Source organism: Lytechinus pictus, chromosome 5 (genome assembly GCF_037042905.1).
Source record: "Lytechinus pictus isolate F3 Inbred chromosome 5, Lp3.0, whole genome shotgun sequence".
In the NCBI taxonomy this organism is placed as follows: Eukaryota; Metazoa; Echinodermata; class Echinoidea; order Temnopleuroida; family Toxopneustidae; genus Lytechinus; species Lytechinus pictus.
Window position 1 is genome coordinate 49,977,618 of NC_087249.1, and position 17,353 is coordinate 49,994,970.

General features: G+C 34.8%; 1 protein-coding gene across 1 annotated transcript; it reads left to right on the forward strand.

The window, feature by feature from the left end:
• The first annotated feature begins 876 nt into the window (after positions 1-876).
• LOC129260130 (zinc finger CCHC domain-containing protein 10-like) lies at positions 877-16,186 on the forward strand. Its single transcript, XM_054898173.2, has 3 exons — positions 877-951; positions 8,499-8,660; positions 10,812-16,186. Exons 1-3 carry the CDS (start codon positions 914-916, stop codon positions 11,032-11,034), a joined length of 423 nt encoding a protein of 140 aa, XP_054754148.1. The 5' UTR covers positions 877-913; the 3' UTR covers positions 11,035-16,186.
• The last annotated feature ends 1,167 nt before the right edge of the window (positions 16,187-17,353 follow it).

Sequence of the window (17,353 nt, forward strand, 5' to 3'; positions counted from 1 at the left end):
AGGGGTAGTGCCAGCATGCAGCACTCAGCACCCCGGGTCGGCACCCCCAGCACCTTTGCTTCCCAGGGCCATTTATAGCCCCCATCGTAAGAAGCAATATACAAGAGAAGCATATTGGACTGAAAAAGAATCTTGATCATGATTATTATTAGTAGATATTCTGTTCAGAGTTGGCCGGAGTGTGAATTACAGGTAGTAAATACCGCCTCAAATAATTTTTTGAGGAAAATGCAAAATAGTAAGAAGTGCAAGGGAAATACTGCGAAATTTTTATTTATTGAACATTTTCAGGTATTGCCTATAATAGGTGTTCTGTACTAGCTGTATAATTTTTCCCTGTGCCTCCGTGTAGGCCTACATCTTATTACATCCCAGCATTTACAAGTTTTTCCCAGTATTTCCAAAATGGGCAGGAAATACGCAAATTTCCTGAATATTTGCCAATCCTGGTTTTATGCTACTTTTGTTATATACACTCTAAACACTCATGACTGAGCAGTGACCGATTTATAGAAAAAAAAATCCTGCCGAGGAAATCAGTCTTTATTGTAAACCTAGTAAATAACAAACCATTATCGTGTTTAATCTAGCATTTTCAAAATGAAAATCTCAATTGAAATATGATTACTTATCTGATCTGCCCTGGAATTGAACTGGAACTGACTTTACAACCATGCCTAGTTCTGTATACTGTTTTTATGAAAGTTCTTTTGAAATTGGCAATATATGTCCATTTCGCTGGTAAACCTCTTCTCCCCAAAATATCTGCAATTTCTTATGACCAATAGAAAATATTGGTAATATGATCCATGATCCATATGATCCATAATTATGATCGAAGTCAGAAGAATTGAGGGGAAAATCCCCTGTGCGTGTTTGCCGTTAGAGGGCGCGCTCACTCAAAGCAGCAGATATGGCGACGAGGATTGCATTGTTAAACGCCAAAAGAAAGTAAGAAAACTCGATTTTTATCACATTATTTTAGTCTAATGTACGACATTTATTGATGGGTAATGTTAGTATGGACTAACGTGTGATTTTGCAAGTTTTATGTGGTGTTTTGTGTTGTTTATCTGGGGTGTGAATGAAAATTGGTGTGTCTGTGTGACAAATGAATGAAAGCTGACCGGAAATTACACGGGAAAAAAATGTATTTGATTCTGCATACAAAATTATCGTCCTTTCTGTTGGTTATTTTGGCCTGGCCAAGCCAGTGAGCTGTGGATGGATGTATGAAATCATGAAAGTATTCAAATTAAAGGAGAATGAAACCCTTGAAACCAGCTGAATCCATATCAAAGAGAAAAATCAAAGAAACATATTGTTGAAAGTTTGAGGAAGATCAAGATTGGATAAATAATAAGAAAGTTATGAGCATTTGAATATTGAGATCACTAATGCCATGTAGATCCTCCTATTGGCAATGCGACCAAGATCTGTGATGTCACCATAGAGATGTATACTAACTACGCTAGAGTGCGGAGTCGCCATAGGCGCGCGTACTTAACGTCTGTGATTGTGTGGAGCGTGGCGGCCATTGCTCGATAGGTATAGATTCGCAAAAGTACCCGGATGTACACATAGCTCGTACGTTGTAACGCTGTGAAAAGGGGTGCCGTCTCCGGCCTTTATCTTGAAGAAAAGAACACAACCTCATAAAAATCGAAAATATGAATGACAAATTGCATCTCAATACACTATTAGAGTGATTACATGGGGATTATGCTATTAATTTGGCATTTTAAAAACCTGATTTCTCGGGATGAAATTCTAAATAATTTGCATTTACCTGTCCGTTTATAGGCCTGTAATAGATAACAATGTTGATATACTATCATATAAACAATCATATAAAAATAAAAACATACAGCGGACATTAATAGAAAGATTGACAATTAATTCAAAAGACTGCAGTGAATTAGCCCTTCTCTGGATTTCCCTACCTTTAACTGCATCGTCCTCCTCAAGTTCCATCCTTCCCACATATACGTCCTTTGATTCTATGTTTATGTTGGATATAATTTTGTAATTTCTATATAGGCCTACATGATATGTAACTTGCTTTAATTTGTATGAAATATAGGCCTATCATTTTTATATATTAAGTTGTACAATAATTCTGTATAAGTTAGTGTTTTGATCTACATGCACTATTAAAGGGCATCTCATTATTGTTCTTGGTGAGCCTCCCGTTACACCATCAATGTTGAAATTTGTGTTATTTGGTGAAGGTGCTGATTTTGTTCTTATAGGAACATAATAAATTCCCCAAAATCTGCAGGCCTATATGGCCCGAAAATAAAATATTGATTTAAAATGTCGAGAATATAGCCTAATTTGTTCAAACTTTTCAAAAATGACAGTTTTAATTCCCTTCACTTTAAGTTAGATTTGTTTTAATTCGCTTTTTAGGGGCCGTGTGTGCAATTAAAATAACAAACACACCTAAGCAAATTCGCTTTAACATACTGATCAAAATAAAATACAGGGGGCGCGACCGGACCCCTCCCTGAAATGAAAATGAACATTACACATAATAAATGATTGTGATTTTATACACCCCATCACTTTCAAAATCATTCCGCGACGCCGTAACATAATATAATAATTTTGTTCATCCATGGAAATCTTATTTAAAAAAAACTGATCGAATAACCAAACTCAGGTCCATAGGCCAGCAAATGACATTAAAGGAAGAAAACTAGAAAATCAAATTCAGTTATACTTTTAAAATGAAAAACAAAACTGGATATTCAAAACGCGTGTTTATCTGTTTATATGTTAGGCCGGTGCCAGTGCTTACAAATATTTGCCATAAAGTTCATTTATTCAAGCGACACAGACACAGTTAATTAACACAATTTCAAGGCAGGTATCAAATTTGAGATTAAATTAGGATTTTTAATATCTTATTCCAAGTATTGTCACTTTTGCAATATTATTGTTTCATAATTATGTTTGGTTTTAGTACTCACAATTTTGCAACCGTTTTCATAATTATGATAAGTTTGCATTGATGTCTTTCATGATATTAGTTTTATACACTCTTGCAGTAGTAATAATATTCTTTATAGTATAATACAAATTATATATCATAATCCCGCCCCTTTTCTTCTCTCCTTCTCCCCCTTCTTCCTCTCCTTATTATTCTATCCTTGATTTGTTCACATGATATTGGTCCAATCATTATAGGATCAGAAACAACGGCGATAAACAAAATATTTCAGCCAGTTTGCCGATCAGCATATTTTCAGCCGGGGAGAATCAAGTCTATACTTTCCAGAAAATCAAAGTAAAATTGTTTTGCGCATTGTGATTTGTTTACTCTCCGAAGTTTTAAAATGTTTGCAAGGCAATAACACTGTACATAAACATCCAACCCCCCATTAGGCCTCCTGTACATTGCAAAATTGTACGACTGCATGCGCGCATTTGATATGCAAATTTTGCTGTCAACAAACTTTTCTATACATTGATCGCAAGTAAGAAAGTATACTTTTATATACATATTTATAAATATGATGGGATGGTTGCCAGCAAAGGAAATCTAAATCATCAATTTTTAACTGAATCAATGCGTAAATCATTTCCAAATATCAATAAAAAGTCATTTTATGATTCGCGAGTTTTTGTGATGTTGGTTTACATCAGCGTGTAAGACATGGGGAAAAGGAATCGAGTTATTATAGGCCCTATTGTGTAGATATATATGGAAAATGAATTATAACAATTATCTAAAGTGAAGAAATAAATTATCAGCAATCAGCATAATAGTAATTAGGAAACTATGAACTATAAAAATACAATCGTGTTTTTTTTTTCGATACAGCGTCTCAGATGCATCAGACACTGTGATATGGCCTATGAATTTTCTTAGGTTAATGTACATCAAATCATATTAAAACACATTAAATTTATTTATCAGGACCTAGGCCTAAATGTTATTTTTGATATTCATCTCTTCCAAATCATTAGAAAATAGAAGTCATATTAATGTATCGAAATTTTACCTAAGCAAAAACAATTGGGACTTTAAATCGTTTGCCTGTATTATAGCTGTATCGGCCTATATTATGCGCTATAGATAGGCCTATATAGGCCTTTTGACCTCAGTTTTGCTAGATTTTTGTTGTATTTGAACTTTAATCCAGTGCAATATTTACAATTTTGCTTTTCCATATGCTTTCGTGCTCATATGTCATCAATTTGTCATGTTCTGTGCTCATCCGTGTACATGCCCCATAGGTACTGTACGCGCATGGCAGGCTGCGAATACCTATCGAGCAATGGCGGACGGTCTCCACGTAATCACAGCGATTTGACGAAGTACGCCCTCTAGCGTTACTAGTATACATCTCTATGGATGTCACCCACGTACAACTCCCTCATTACTTTAGTACTTATTTCACTTATATATTCTCACTTTTATAGAGTCTATCACAAGGTGAGGTGTTCTCTTTATGAGAGGACAAGTACAGAGGTTTCACAACATTATATCATTGATGAATCGTTTGTCATATGATTAGAATGAGCAAAAAGAGATGTTTTGGGGTATATTTTCAGTGTCCAAAAGGGGAGAGTTGTTCATCTGTGACATCATAGATCTTGGTCGCATTGCCAATGGGAGGATCTCCATAGCATTAGTGATCTCGACATTCAAATGCTCATAACTCTTCTATTGCTAGTCCTATTAAAGTATTATACTCAAACTTTTGTTGATCTTATTCTTTGATTTTTCTGCTTTCACAAAAGCTAACTTGCTCCAAGAGTTTCATTCTCCTTTAATGAACTAACTAGCGCCTGCTAGACTCCCCTACTACTAGACTGTCGGCATGTCGCCAGATGTAGGCCCTAAAGGCCTAATTTGACTTTGCAAAACTATCATAAAAATTCATAGACATAGACATAGTATCAAATTTCAAACTAGACCGAGGCGATAAACATTTTATTTTAATAACTTAATTTAGGCCTAAAACCCCAAAACATCTTTTCCTACATTTTCGTCGTAAATTTTGTGTTTTTGTCCCCCCAAATCTTGGCCAAAGTGCCCACAACGCCACGGCATTAACCAGTCATGCCAGTCATGTCAGTCACCATGGTAAAAAGACTTCGGTCCAGAGCAAGTCAAAGTTTAGTCAAGTGACAAGTTTCTTTTTTTTGCTGGGTCCAATTTATCTTTGAAAAGAAGTCAGTCAAATCAGGTGAAGATTTGAAGTTGTGCCATTACATCAGTGCGACTGCGATGTAACAATTTGAATTTTAGACCACAAGCAAATACATCTAGATAATGTAGATTTGTATCCTCTGCTCCGGCCTCTAGAAATTCTTTGTCTCCATTTTGCTAAAAAAAAATTTCATGATATCTAATTCCGGTGTTGAATTCTTGGCAAATTTGTTAGCCCAAATTCAATGCTTTAAAGCCACAAGTGAAAGTTTTTGTTTCAAGCTTCACAATTTCTTATTCAGACTACAAAAAAAATATATCAAAATTTTTTTTGGGAGGATGGGGCTGCCACTTTCGTTATTTCTTCTAAAGCATATTATTTTGCCAAAGACAATGGTTCATTTCAAATTTAAGGCAGCATGGTATTAGGAGTGCATGAGTTCTTTCAGAGCACATATTTTAGAGCTCAGTTTTGTCTATTAATCTCTCTAATCAGTTGGAGAACATTGCCAAGATAAGAAATTAAGAGTCTCCCTACCACAATATCATCTCCAAAAAGGAGCCTAATATATAAATTTGAGTAATGCTATCCAATTTCACATGTAGTCTTAAATTTGAGAGACCATTTTTAAAAACATTTAGTGCAAAATGATTACTTTGGCCTCTCATAAAAACACAGATAGATGTTTGTGGTTAATTGTGCAAAATTGGTACTCAAATCTGTTTGCTCAGAATGGACAAAAAAGGTTGTATAAACAATATAGGGATTTTTTTAGATTCGTAAGTTGACAAGTGAACTGCTACAGTGTGTAGTGACTAGTAGCTGATGTCATGTTAAGGTCCTCAACAAAAAGTTGATTTGAATAATATAGAGAAATATTTATTGAACATTTGGATGAAATTTCAAAGGTTTATTGAAATTACGATTATGACGTTTGAAATTTTGCTTATTTTTCTCATAACTAACAACTTGGTGAATACTGTGCATACTCCTAAATTTAGGAATTTCCCTGAAAAAGTCTTTTTTTGGTTGGGTATGAATGTGCTATTAATTATCAGGTACCTCTATTTTGCCTGAATTCTCATAAATTTGTGGGTATTCTTGTAATTAAGTGTGTATGAAAGCAACTCTTGAAACTTTAAAACTTTTCCTTTCGTAAAGAGATAACAGGCACAGCGCATAATGATTTATATTTTATGTAAACAGAGCAGGTATTTTGTGGGTTCTTTGCCTTCTACTGCTCCATGAAATACATGTAGTCTCCTTTTGTTCCCTTGAAAATGAGCTACAGTACCCTTTATATGTGGGACCAAGCTCTTCACTTTCTACTGCAATGTTTTATAAATTCATCTACTAGATGGGTGTTTATACAGGGTCCATTGTTTCATGTCATTAGTTCTGTTTGGAAACAGTATGGGTCTTGTGCCTTGATCAGCACTGCAAATAAATGGCAGGGACTGTATAAACAAAGACACTACCCTCATTTAATAAAATCATAAACCTGAATGCAAACACAAAACATGTAGGAGAACAATTGACTGCAGTGATTAAAGGTCAAGTCCACCCCAGAAAAAAGGTTGATTTGAAGAAAAAGAGAAAAATCAAAGAAGCATAACACTGAACATTTCATCAAAATCGGATGTGAAATAAGAAAGTTATGACATTTTAAAGTTTCGCTTACTTTTCACAAAAAAAGTTATACATGTATACATGTACAACTCAGTGACATGCAACTACATGTATTTCTTTTGTTTTTTACAGATTTGACAATAAGGCCCTCTTGTTAGAACCACAAAATGTTGAAATAATTGCACATGATCCGGGAGGAATAACTCTGTTTCACATGACAACGAGGAGAAAATGAGAATATTACATATTCCATGTAATGAAATACAAAGAAATAGAGAGTGGATGATGTCATCAGTCCCCTCATTTGCATACCGACCAGGATGTGAATAAATTATTACGTGAAATTAGGCAAAACTTTAAAATGTCATAACTTATTTTACATCTGATTTTGATGAAATTTTCAGTGTTACCCTGTATGCCTGTTTGATTTTTCTCTTTTTTGAAGGGCTGGACTTCTCCTTTAAATAGATTTAGGGTAAGGCAAGGGCACATTTTTTATCACATTTACAGCACACATGGAAAATATTTTTATAAGGGTGCAAAAAAATATTAAGGCAAGAGAAATGGCATTGGGCTAATCAGTATGGCATGCCATGCATACTTATTTAAACTTAAAGGGGAATCCAGCCTTGGCCATAAAATGTTGTGTTGGGAAGGAGAAAAATAAATTAAACAGAATGGTGAAAGTATGAAAGAAATCGGACAAGCAATAGGAAAGTTATAGCTGCTTTAAAATTGAGATCACTAATACTATGTAGATTTCAAATTGGCAACTGGGTAATTAAATTATGACAAGGGGCAAGGACAACTTTCCCATAGGCCATGTATTTTATTATCAGGGATTTGTGGTTTTCTCTTAAGTACCCATTCCCCTGGGGCAGTAATCTGAATATAACCCAGGTAGTATATCGTTTTATGTCCTGATGAAATAAAAATATAATTTGAAATAAAACTTATGGGAAAAATGACATTTTAGCCATAATATGTATTGGAGTACATGGAAGAGTAGTCCTTGCCTTACATAACTATGACATCCCATATGCGGCCAATTTGAAGTCTCCATGGGTATAGTGATTACCAATATTTATATCTTTTAAAAATTCATAACTTTCTTGTTTTTTGTCCAATATTGTTCAAACTTTCACCCATTAACTTGTCTGATTTTTGTTTTCTTTATAAAAACAAGTTTTTATTTGGGTTGGATTCCCCTTTAAAGGCATGGGTTAAAATTACAAAGGTCTTAAAAAATACTGAACTATGATGAAAAATCACCTAGGAAGAGGAAGAAGAGGAAGAAGAAGAGGAAGAAGAAGAAGAGGAGGAAGAGGAAGAAGAAGAAGAGGAGGAAATTGTCATGCTAAAGCCAGGCTCACAATATGTGCCTTTGGAAGGTGACATTATTATGCTCCTGCAACATTTGCTCTGGACAGTCTTAATATCTCGGAGGGCATAGGGTTAGAGTTAGGATTGTATTTGTAATAGAGTTTTTGGTTCAGAATTATGTAAAGATACGGAAAAGGGTTTATTTAGTTTTGGAGGTATGTAGGATTTATGCTCCGCTTAATGTGCAGATTTTCCATCGGAGCAATTGTCGCCGGAGCATATGTCATGGAGCCCTTTGGAAGCACATAGAGACTTTGAATGATACAAGAATCCAATATTATTATTATTAAATATTATGCAATTTTTTTCATCTTTTGTCAGTCAAAACAAGGAGAATGTCCGATGTCAGAAATGCTTGGAGATGGGTCACTGGACATACGAGTGTACCGGAAAGAGGAAGTATGTGCATCGGCCGTCAAGGATATCAACACTCAACAAGAAGCTGAAACAGAAGCAGAAAGAAGATGAACAAGGGGCCAAAAGGTTAGTCAGGTATTGGATATCAACTGGGGGGTGTTTCATAAAAGTTAAGGATTAATCGCTAATTTGAAAGAATAATTCTGATAGGTTCCTGGTCAGTCCCCTGAGCAAAATGCGCATGCAACAACGATTTTGATAGGCTATTTAATTTTAGCGATTAATTGCTAACCTTCGTGTCATGGGAAACTGGGGATATTTCACAAAGAGTTGAATGTGACTTTGAGTCGTGCTTGAATACCGATTGGCATGATATGTAACACGCAATCTTCTTGGTTAATGCACAGTAGTGCACAGCCTCTTTTAGCATGATTTGATCATTGCGGTGATTCCTTTTATACTGCATGCAACTGGGAATTTAAGTTGCACTTAAATCTTTGTGATACACCTCCTTTTTCCAGAGCATTTGGGCCGGAATGGCCAGGAGCCTTTAACATCAATCTTAGAGATTGACCGTGGGGCTGATTTTTATGATTGATCTCACAAAATAATCAATGCAATCAATCATAGAAATCAGTCACATGATCTATCGCTAAGCTTTATGTTAGAGGGCCCTGGTTGGACGAAAGGTTTCAAGGGGTGAGCTATTGAGTGTTAGAGGACAAGTCCAACCCAACAAAAAGGTCGATTTGAATAAAAAGAGAAAAATCCAACAAGTATAACACTGAAAATTTCATGAAAATCGGATGTAAAATAAAGTTATGACATTTTAAAGTTTTGCTTAATTTCACAAAACAGTTATATGCACATCCTGGTCAGTATGCAAATGAGGAGACTGATGATGTCATCCACTCACTATTTATTTTTTGTTTTATGAAATATGCTAATTTTCTCATTGTCAAGTGAAACAACAATTAATTTCTCCCTGAACATGTGGAATTAGCATATTTTAGTCAAGTTGGTCGCTATTGTCAAATTTGTAAAAAAATTGAAATATTGTATAATTCAAACAATAATAAACAAAAGAAATAGTGAGCAAGGGACATCATCAACTATCTCATTTGCATGTCACTGACTATCTCATTTGCATGTCACTGAGTGGTGCATATAACTATTTTGTGAAAAATAAGCGAAACTTTTAAATGTCATAACTTTCTTATTTTACATCTGATTTTGATGAAATTTTCAGTGATTGTTTTTTCTCTATTTATTAAAATTAACATTTTTCTGTGGTGGACTTGACCTTTATTAATGGTTTGACCCCTCCCTCAGCCTTTCTCTGCAGGGCACCTTTCAGTAAATACATGTACTACCCTACTGGCTAAATTGAACTTGCATACATGTACCCCCCCCCTCTTTTTAATGGGGGGGGGGGATGCTGTTATCCTGTACCCTTCTAAACATGTCATTTTTAATGAAAGAGAAGTAGGCCCAAGGTAAACAGAAAAAAAAAGGAAGGTTGCCTTCATAGACAGATTTCAAATTTCAAATGGGAGATAATTTTTGTGGCCATTGATGTACAGGTATTAAAGTACATAAAAGTATTTAACTATAACCCAAGGTAAACAGAAAAAAAAGGAAGGTTGCCTTTATAGACAGATTTCAAATTTCAAATGGGAGATAATTTTTGTGGCCTTTGATGTACAGATATTAAAGTACATAAAAGTATTTAACTATAGACAGGTGGCCACTATATTAAAGACTAGGCCCGTTTCGGGTACATGTGTACACGCAGGGTCAAGTCAGTGCACGTGTACTAAATTCCATCACCGTGTATTGGTATGAAGTGATAGGGAATTGCAGCCTTGTGGAATTGGAAGGCTCGCACTGTGCATGCTTACTGTACTTTCATTCATAAATTTGTAATGAATACATTACGCAATTTGTTTATATCCTACAACGTGTACACGTGTACCCGACCGAAAAATACGCCGTGTACACGTGCTTCAAAAATGGACTTTCAAAACAGGCCTATTAAAGACAGCTTTGACTGTTCGTATTACGTCATTGGCCGAGTCAAAGCAATGTTTTAGAGCAGATTGAATGCAACGTATGAGTTATTTACCTCTCCTAATTAGTCAAATTTTGCTCTTGCCCCCAAATATTTCATGACCAAGAAAAAAAATATTATTTTCTGATTATGTCAAAATCTATCACAAACTTGGATTTTTGTAATAAAACTGTCAAAATTTTTTTTTCTTTTATTGCTCATTTCAGGCTAGAGAATTCTAGGAGTGACAGTAGCTCTGATGATGAAAGCGACGAGACTTCCTCAGGAACCATCGATTCTGATTCTTCTTCCACGATCAGCTCCGAAGACGAATCAAGCGACGACGACCTCAGCTCCAAAGAGGATTCCGATTTCGACTCGTCCGGTACTAGCGACTCGGATTCAGACAGCAGCGATGATAGCGTGCCTCGGAAAAAGCGCAAACGGTGAAAGGATGCAAGTGGGATGCAGCAACGTTTGCAGCATTGCCGAACTGCCTCTGATGGCAATTGGACAAGATTGATATTCATCAACACTATATCAATAGGCTGGATCGGAATTCGGCCAAGAAACTTTTGCACAGGGCTGCGTTGTTCCCGCTCAGAGCACCGAAAGCATTTGGGTACTCTGCCGTTGAAGCCAATGATTACATTCGCTTTGGTGCAATATTTTAGAAGATCAAGCAATTTTTGTATACCAGGGACCCTTTGCCGTGTTTCCGTCTTTTGAATGTATTTTGATATTATTGTATAGTAAGTTGAATTTTCAATTTGAATCAATATTATAATGAATGTGTCCACATTACATGGATATGCCATTTCATGTAATGTCATTGTAAACAATGTAATTATGGGGGCAACCGACAAGTCTGCTGGGACTGGGGCCCGGCTTGGGGTTGGTGCTTAGGAAGTTTGGTTAGTAACACAAATTGATGAAGAAATGCAAGTGAATAAGCTGAAGTCAAAATTGTCTCTTTTGACAAGAGATATGAGTTATTTTGGAAATTAATTTCATGAATCATCCATTGCAAAACACATTCATAAATATCCCAACACGATAATCGTGTTTATATTATAATTCAAATAATTGAAAAGAAATTCAACAGACATTGCTACCAAAATTGTTGTCTCGACACAGGAGGCAGTAATATTGTCCATGCAGAAATAATTACTGTATGGCCACTTTTAAAAAGGGACAATGTATTTGATTTAAATGCAGATTTCAGTCAATAATTATTCATGTACTCAAATTTTGATTTAAACGTTTCTATTTTGATCTTGTCATACCCCTAGGGCCCCAATGCATGATAACAATGCTCAACAGCTAATTGAAAATTAAGGATTTCATGGAAATTATTCAAGTTAGCATAGCATAGCTGATTAGCTGATAAACTTTTATGCTATTGCTAACATTCAAAATTATTGAAAAAATCTATTAAAATAACCAACCCGCTAAAAGTTACCAGGCATGTCTACAGATCCCCCCATCCATTCCATATACATTTTACCATGTAAACATGAATATTTTTCAAAGGAAAGCTCTATACAACCTTTTGATTTGATTTTTTATGTGTATAATCATATATTTCACACATATATACTACCAAAAGGGTAAAATTTTATATAATCATATTACATTTTTTTTTCTTTTTTGGAGGGGTGGGGGGGGGGGGGGGGTAGACAAAAAAAAAATGATATTGAATAGAAATACATTGTAGCAGTAGAAAAGATGAAATGATAATTGGGTACCCGATCAAAATAAAATGTCATGCACTTTTTCTCCTTTTTATATGATACATAATTTTCTGTGATGAGGAATCAATTGATATGAATTGCAATTGTAATAAACACCATAATTAGCATAATAATATGCAATAGGGATATATGTGGACCTCTGTGTATATCCATAAAGGCTGAAAAACATATTTGTAAGTCAAGTTCTCAAGGGTTTTCTATGACGAGGAATTTATTGCAGTCATCATGAATGGCATAACTGGCACACTGAGCCAACAAGCATTTGTATGGACTTCTTTGTCATTGTATATCTCCCCAAATTGAATAATACAACTCTAATCGGGCGTTCTATAAGGATTAATTTATTCATCACATCAGATTATAGCACTTTTACCTGATGCAATTTTCCTCAAAGTAACAGAATGAGCTAACACGTTATGTTGACTTAATCTCAAGAATCATGCCTTCAAAAATCAAACCAAGATCTGGCATAAGAAATGAAAAAAAACGTAATTATTTTTTAATATTGTATACATCTTAAATTTTTTAATAGTCATCACCCATTGGTCTGATTGGCTGCCTGTTGGGGAGCTGGTGTCCTCATTTGCTAGAGCTCCTGTGAGTAGTGAGCTGACCGGGCTTGTCCCTTAAATTGTCGGTGAACGGAGCAGCAAGCATGAGGGCACCGGGCTCAACAGGATGTAGCTAAGAATTCCGAGAAGTGATGCAAATATACAATCAAATGCGTTTAACTTTTGCATGACAGAATTTTTAGGTTATGAAGTTTAAGTTGTAGATTTGTTTATATTTGTAGCTTGTTAAAGAAAAGAAATTTTGCTGAGCCATTGGATGAGCAAGCTTTGATGGTACAATATGTGCGTTCTATAAATCTACACTATTATCATTATATATTTTTTTGTTTATCTAGAAGGAATGAAAAAAATAAGAAATATACATGCCAGATATACATGAGAATAAACTGTCAAGTTAAAGTAAAATTTACATCTGTCATTTATAAATGAAATCCTTGTCAGTGAAAGTTGTATTTTTCAAGATTTTTTTAAAAGCAATGACAAGAAGTCCACATACATGTACTTATGCTATTCATCATTAAATTAACTATTACATATATTACATATAAATGAAGTCCTTGTTAGAGAAATCACCAGAGGAGCTGTATCATTTATGTTTTAGGATTGGTGGTGATTGCATTTAATATTTACATTCATAAATTAATTCCTCATCAGAGAAAGGCTTAGGAGAGCAGTGTTTTTCCTGAATTTAAAACCTCATAATGTGTACAAATTCTATTCATGATAAAAATCTTAATGATGACACCGCAAAACCGATCAATATCCAAATATTTGCATTTATTCTTGACTGAGGTGTAGTAGACTCTACAGAGATTGCAGATATTGTACAATCCCCGTGTGTGGATTGCATGGTGCTGCTACGATGTTTTTTCAGGGCTATTATCTTAAGTGTTTGAAAATTTGTCTGAGTCTGCACTGAACAAAATCATGGACCGTACTGTACAATGATTTTGAATCTGTATTATCATCATACGATCATTGTGTATCGCCCTCAGGAAGTTGTATGATTTACAGGGATGCAATCACCCTACGAGCACCTTATTGTGACCATTGACCGAATATATATGTCATGAATATCAGATAAGAAAGGGTGAGGTAATTTGTTACAGGGGGCATTTCTTTATTGCAGCACAAGTGGGACAATTATAAAGGGCATCAAAAGTATCCCAGAGATAATGATAAAGCTGCCAAGTAGTACTGAAATTTCACTATTTAGTACTAAAAAGTGAGGAGAATACTGGAAAATATTGATTTCTAAAATTCAAGTTTTATGAGTTGTCCTAGGATGGTATTTCTTTGAAAATACTTTTATTACCAAAAGAATGATTTAAGCTTTTAAAATACTGAAATATTCTTCTTAAGGTTGGCAGTTTAGCTTTTTTTTTGGGGGGGGGAGGGGGGGGGTGGGGTATTCAGGCCAGTCAATTGAGCATCCACATCTTCCCCCTCACGATCTTGGGTTATTACATTAATAAGGTTTAATAAAAAGGAAAAGTGGTTAATATTTCAAGGTCGCAGAGTCAATACTCTAACTATATTGCATTGTGTAATGCAGTCAAGACCTGCCAAGGTTTCTCCACTTGTTTTATATTAAATACAGGAGATTTTTGTCATGTAAATCAAATTGAATGAACTATAAATGTCGGTTAAGACCTTCTGGCCCGTTTTCTGAATTCTGGTTTAGTTTTATATAAACCCTTGTCCAAACTTGTATTTTAAATATGACACATTCTGACACTTGCTCTATAACAGTAGAGGTTCAATCCTGAATACATTTGGTGCCCAAATCCATGATTTTCTGGGAATAAATATTTCTTCACCATTAATTTTTATGAGGAATGAATACAATTTAAAAAGAAATATTCAATGTAAACAAAATTTTGTAATTTTTGGCTTCATGTTATTTCAGTACCGAGTTCAATAGACCAAGGTCAAACTCGACTTCAGAATATGGGCCAATGTCAATTTGTCCAAAATATGTTCATTATCATATACACATGTATACATGTGACTTTTTATGCATTTGCTGCTCATGAACCCATTTCTTTTCTGTGATTTATGATAATTGTAAGGAGCAGGTCCAAGCTATTATTATTTTGCTGACAGTTCAAAGCATCTGATTTTCAATTATATTAATGGATGCATACTATGTAGGTGGCACTAGGAGTATTAAGCAAGAACAATTTGTGTGTAAGGTTGGAAATGATTTGCAAGTATTGTCCGGCTTAGATTTAAGATGGTGTGGTAATAAGGCTTAATAGATAATTGTAGAGTTAACTCTAATAGTCCTGGGGTTGGGTTTCCCATAATGGCTCTCTGAATATTTTTAGTGATATTTATCTGTAACTTTAAAGGACTGCGCCATGCCGTTTGGTGACTATTTCCTTTCAAGTGTCAAATTCATATTTTTCAAAAAGAAAAGGGCAATCTACACATACGAATTATGGAAAAAAAAACAATTAAGTACATAAGAAATCGATTTAATAACAGAATCTTTTTCAAGTACAATTGTTCAGAATGCTATTATGAATAATTTTAAAAACTCAAACATTTGGCACTATAGGAGCTTTAATATTAAGTGACCTGAAGCAAAAAAAGAATGATTCATGCCAAAATTAGTTAATTCATTCATGTAAACAAATATAGAGATTGAGAGAAATTTAGCTACGCAATCGCATAATTTATGTCATTTTTCTACCATCATGCAAATTTTGTTGTGATTCCACAATCTGTGGTTGAGATCTGACTAGGGGCATAATGGCCCAACCGGACAAAACTCAAAATACCCCAGGATTATTAAGGTTGGTTTTGCCACTTTTTCTTGATGAAGTTAGTACTGTAAAAGTTGAAATTTCTTGCACGATTAATTTTTTTGCGCTTCTAATTTTGCGGTCATCACCTGATGCACTTGAACATTATATAGTACGTGTACACTGGACTAGCGTCTGATACATGTGTGATGGATAAGCACATACAAAGTGTGTTACGTGCACTAAAGATAAGGGGAAAAGTACATGTACAATACACCCAACACTTCAGGAGAAGGTTTTTCTTGCGCATTTCGCTTACGCATTTTGGCATTATATTTATTCATTTTTGTTTTTGCGCCTTACATGTTTCGTGCAAAATTTTCCACTTTTACAGTATCTGTGTTGACTAATTCTGCAAAAGTGAATCCAAAGGTTTTCCAGAGTTTTTGCCAATTGAGTTTTGTCTCCGGTTTTTTACCCTGGACCTACTTGTCGTCGAATTGTTTGACACAGATACCTCCCCCCCCCCCCGAAAAAAAAAATTGTTCACGATATACTATTATAAAATTTATTTTTATTCTGTATAATTTTGGTATCAAACTGAATTTTTGATATTTAGAGTACAAGCAGATACTATTTTAAGCGCACTTTAAATATACCCTCTACTCCCATAAATTGAGATTTTGTTGGTTTGGGGAGTTGCACTGATATTCTTGCAATTTTTGCTATTTTAGAAAAATATGAAGTTTGAACATGAAAAATATATGTAATCTTTTTTTTACAAAGTTATCAACAATTTCTATTTTTAAGCTGTCCTAATGCTAATGTACATAATTTAGGAATAATTTCGATTTTATTTTTCAAATTATCAGTAGACCCAGTAATACGGTGCCACTCCTGTGATTCTGTTTTTATTCAGACAACCCATTACGTAGAGTTGGAAATGTGCTTATGTACATGTATACATGTATTATCATATTTAAAATCTTAAATTGTTAATGATACTAGCAAAACAATTTGGGGGTGTTTCAAAGATAATTATATCTGACTTCAAAGTCATGCTTAAGTGTTGATGTGCACATGATACTTAATGAGCATTTTAATTAATTTATTATACAGTAAAGCACATCCCATGAATGGGATCCAACATATACATGTATGGAGATCCATTATTTTCCATATGCAACTTGGAATTTAAAACACCCCTTTGAATTGTTCTCTTGTGTCACATTAATGTCAGATAGCTTGGACCTGCTCTGTATTATTTGATTATCTGTACTATATACTTTGCTTTATAACCATATTATTTTTTCTTTCTCGAAGAAAATTGTAAGACCAGCAGCTGAGAAGATTCATTCAAGTGACAGGACCATAGCAGTTGACCTCATTGATTGATGGTGGTACTAGGCCCGACACCTCACAAACATGGCTTGCTGTCTGGTTTGAGCTGGGGTCTTCCTGTCAGAATCACACAATTAGTGACATCACTACTGAAAGATCTACTTTTTAGTGTGCAAAGAGGGGCACTGGACACTGTTGTGCATGGTATACAGCTTCCATAATGTAAGCGCTTTATTCATGATTTTAATGATATTCTGTGTAGCCTAGAGTATGCAAGACAATGCCATTGGTTTTCCAGAAATGATTGCTCTGAGGGTAGAATTATTTTAGAGGTAGAAAGTATTGTGCAGCA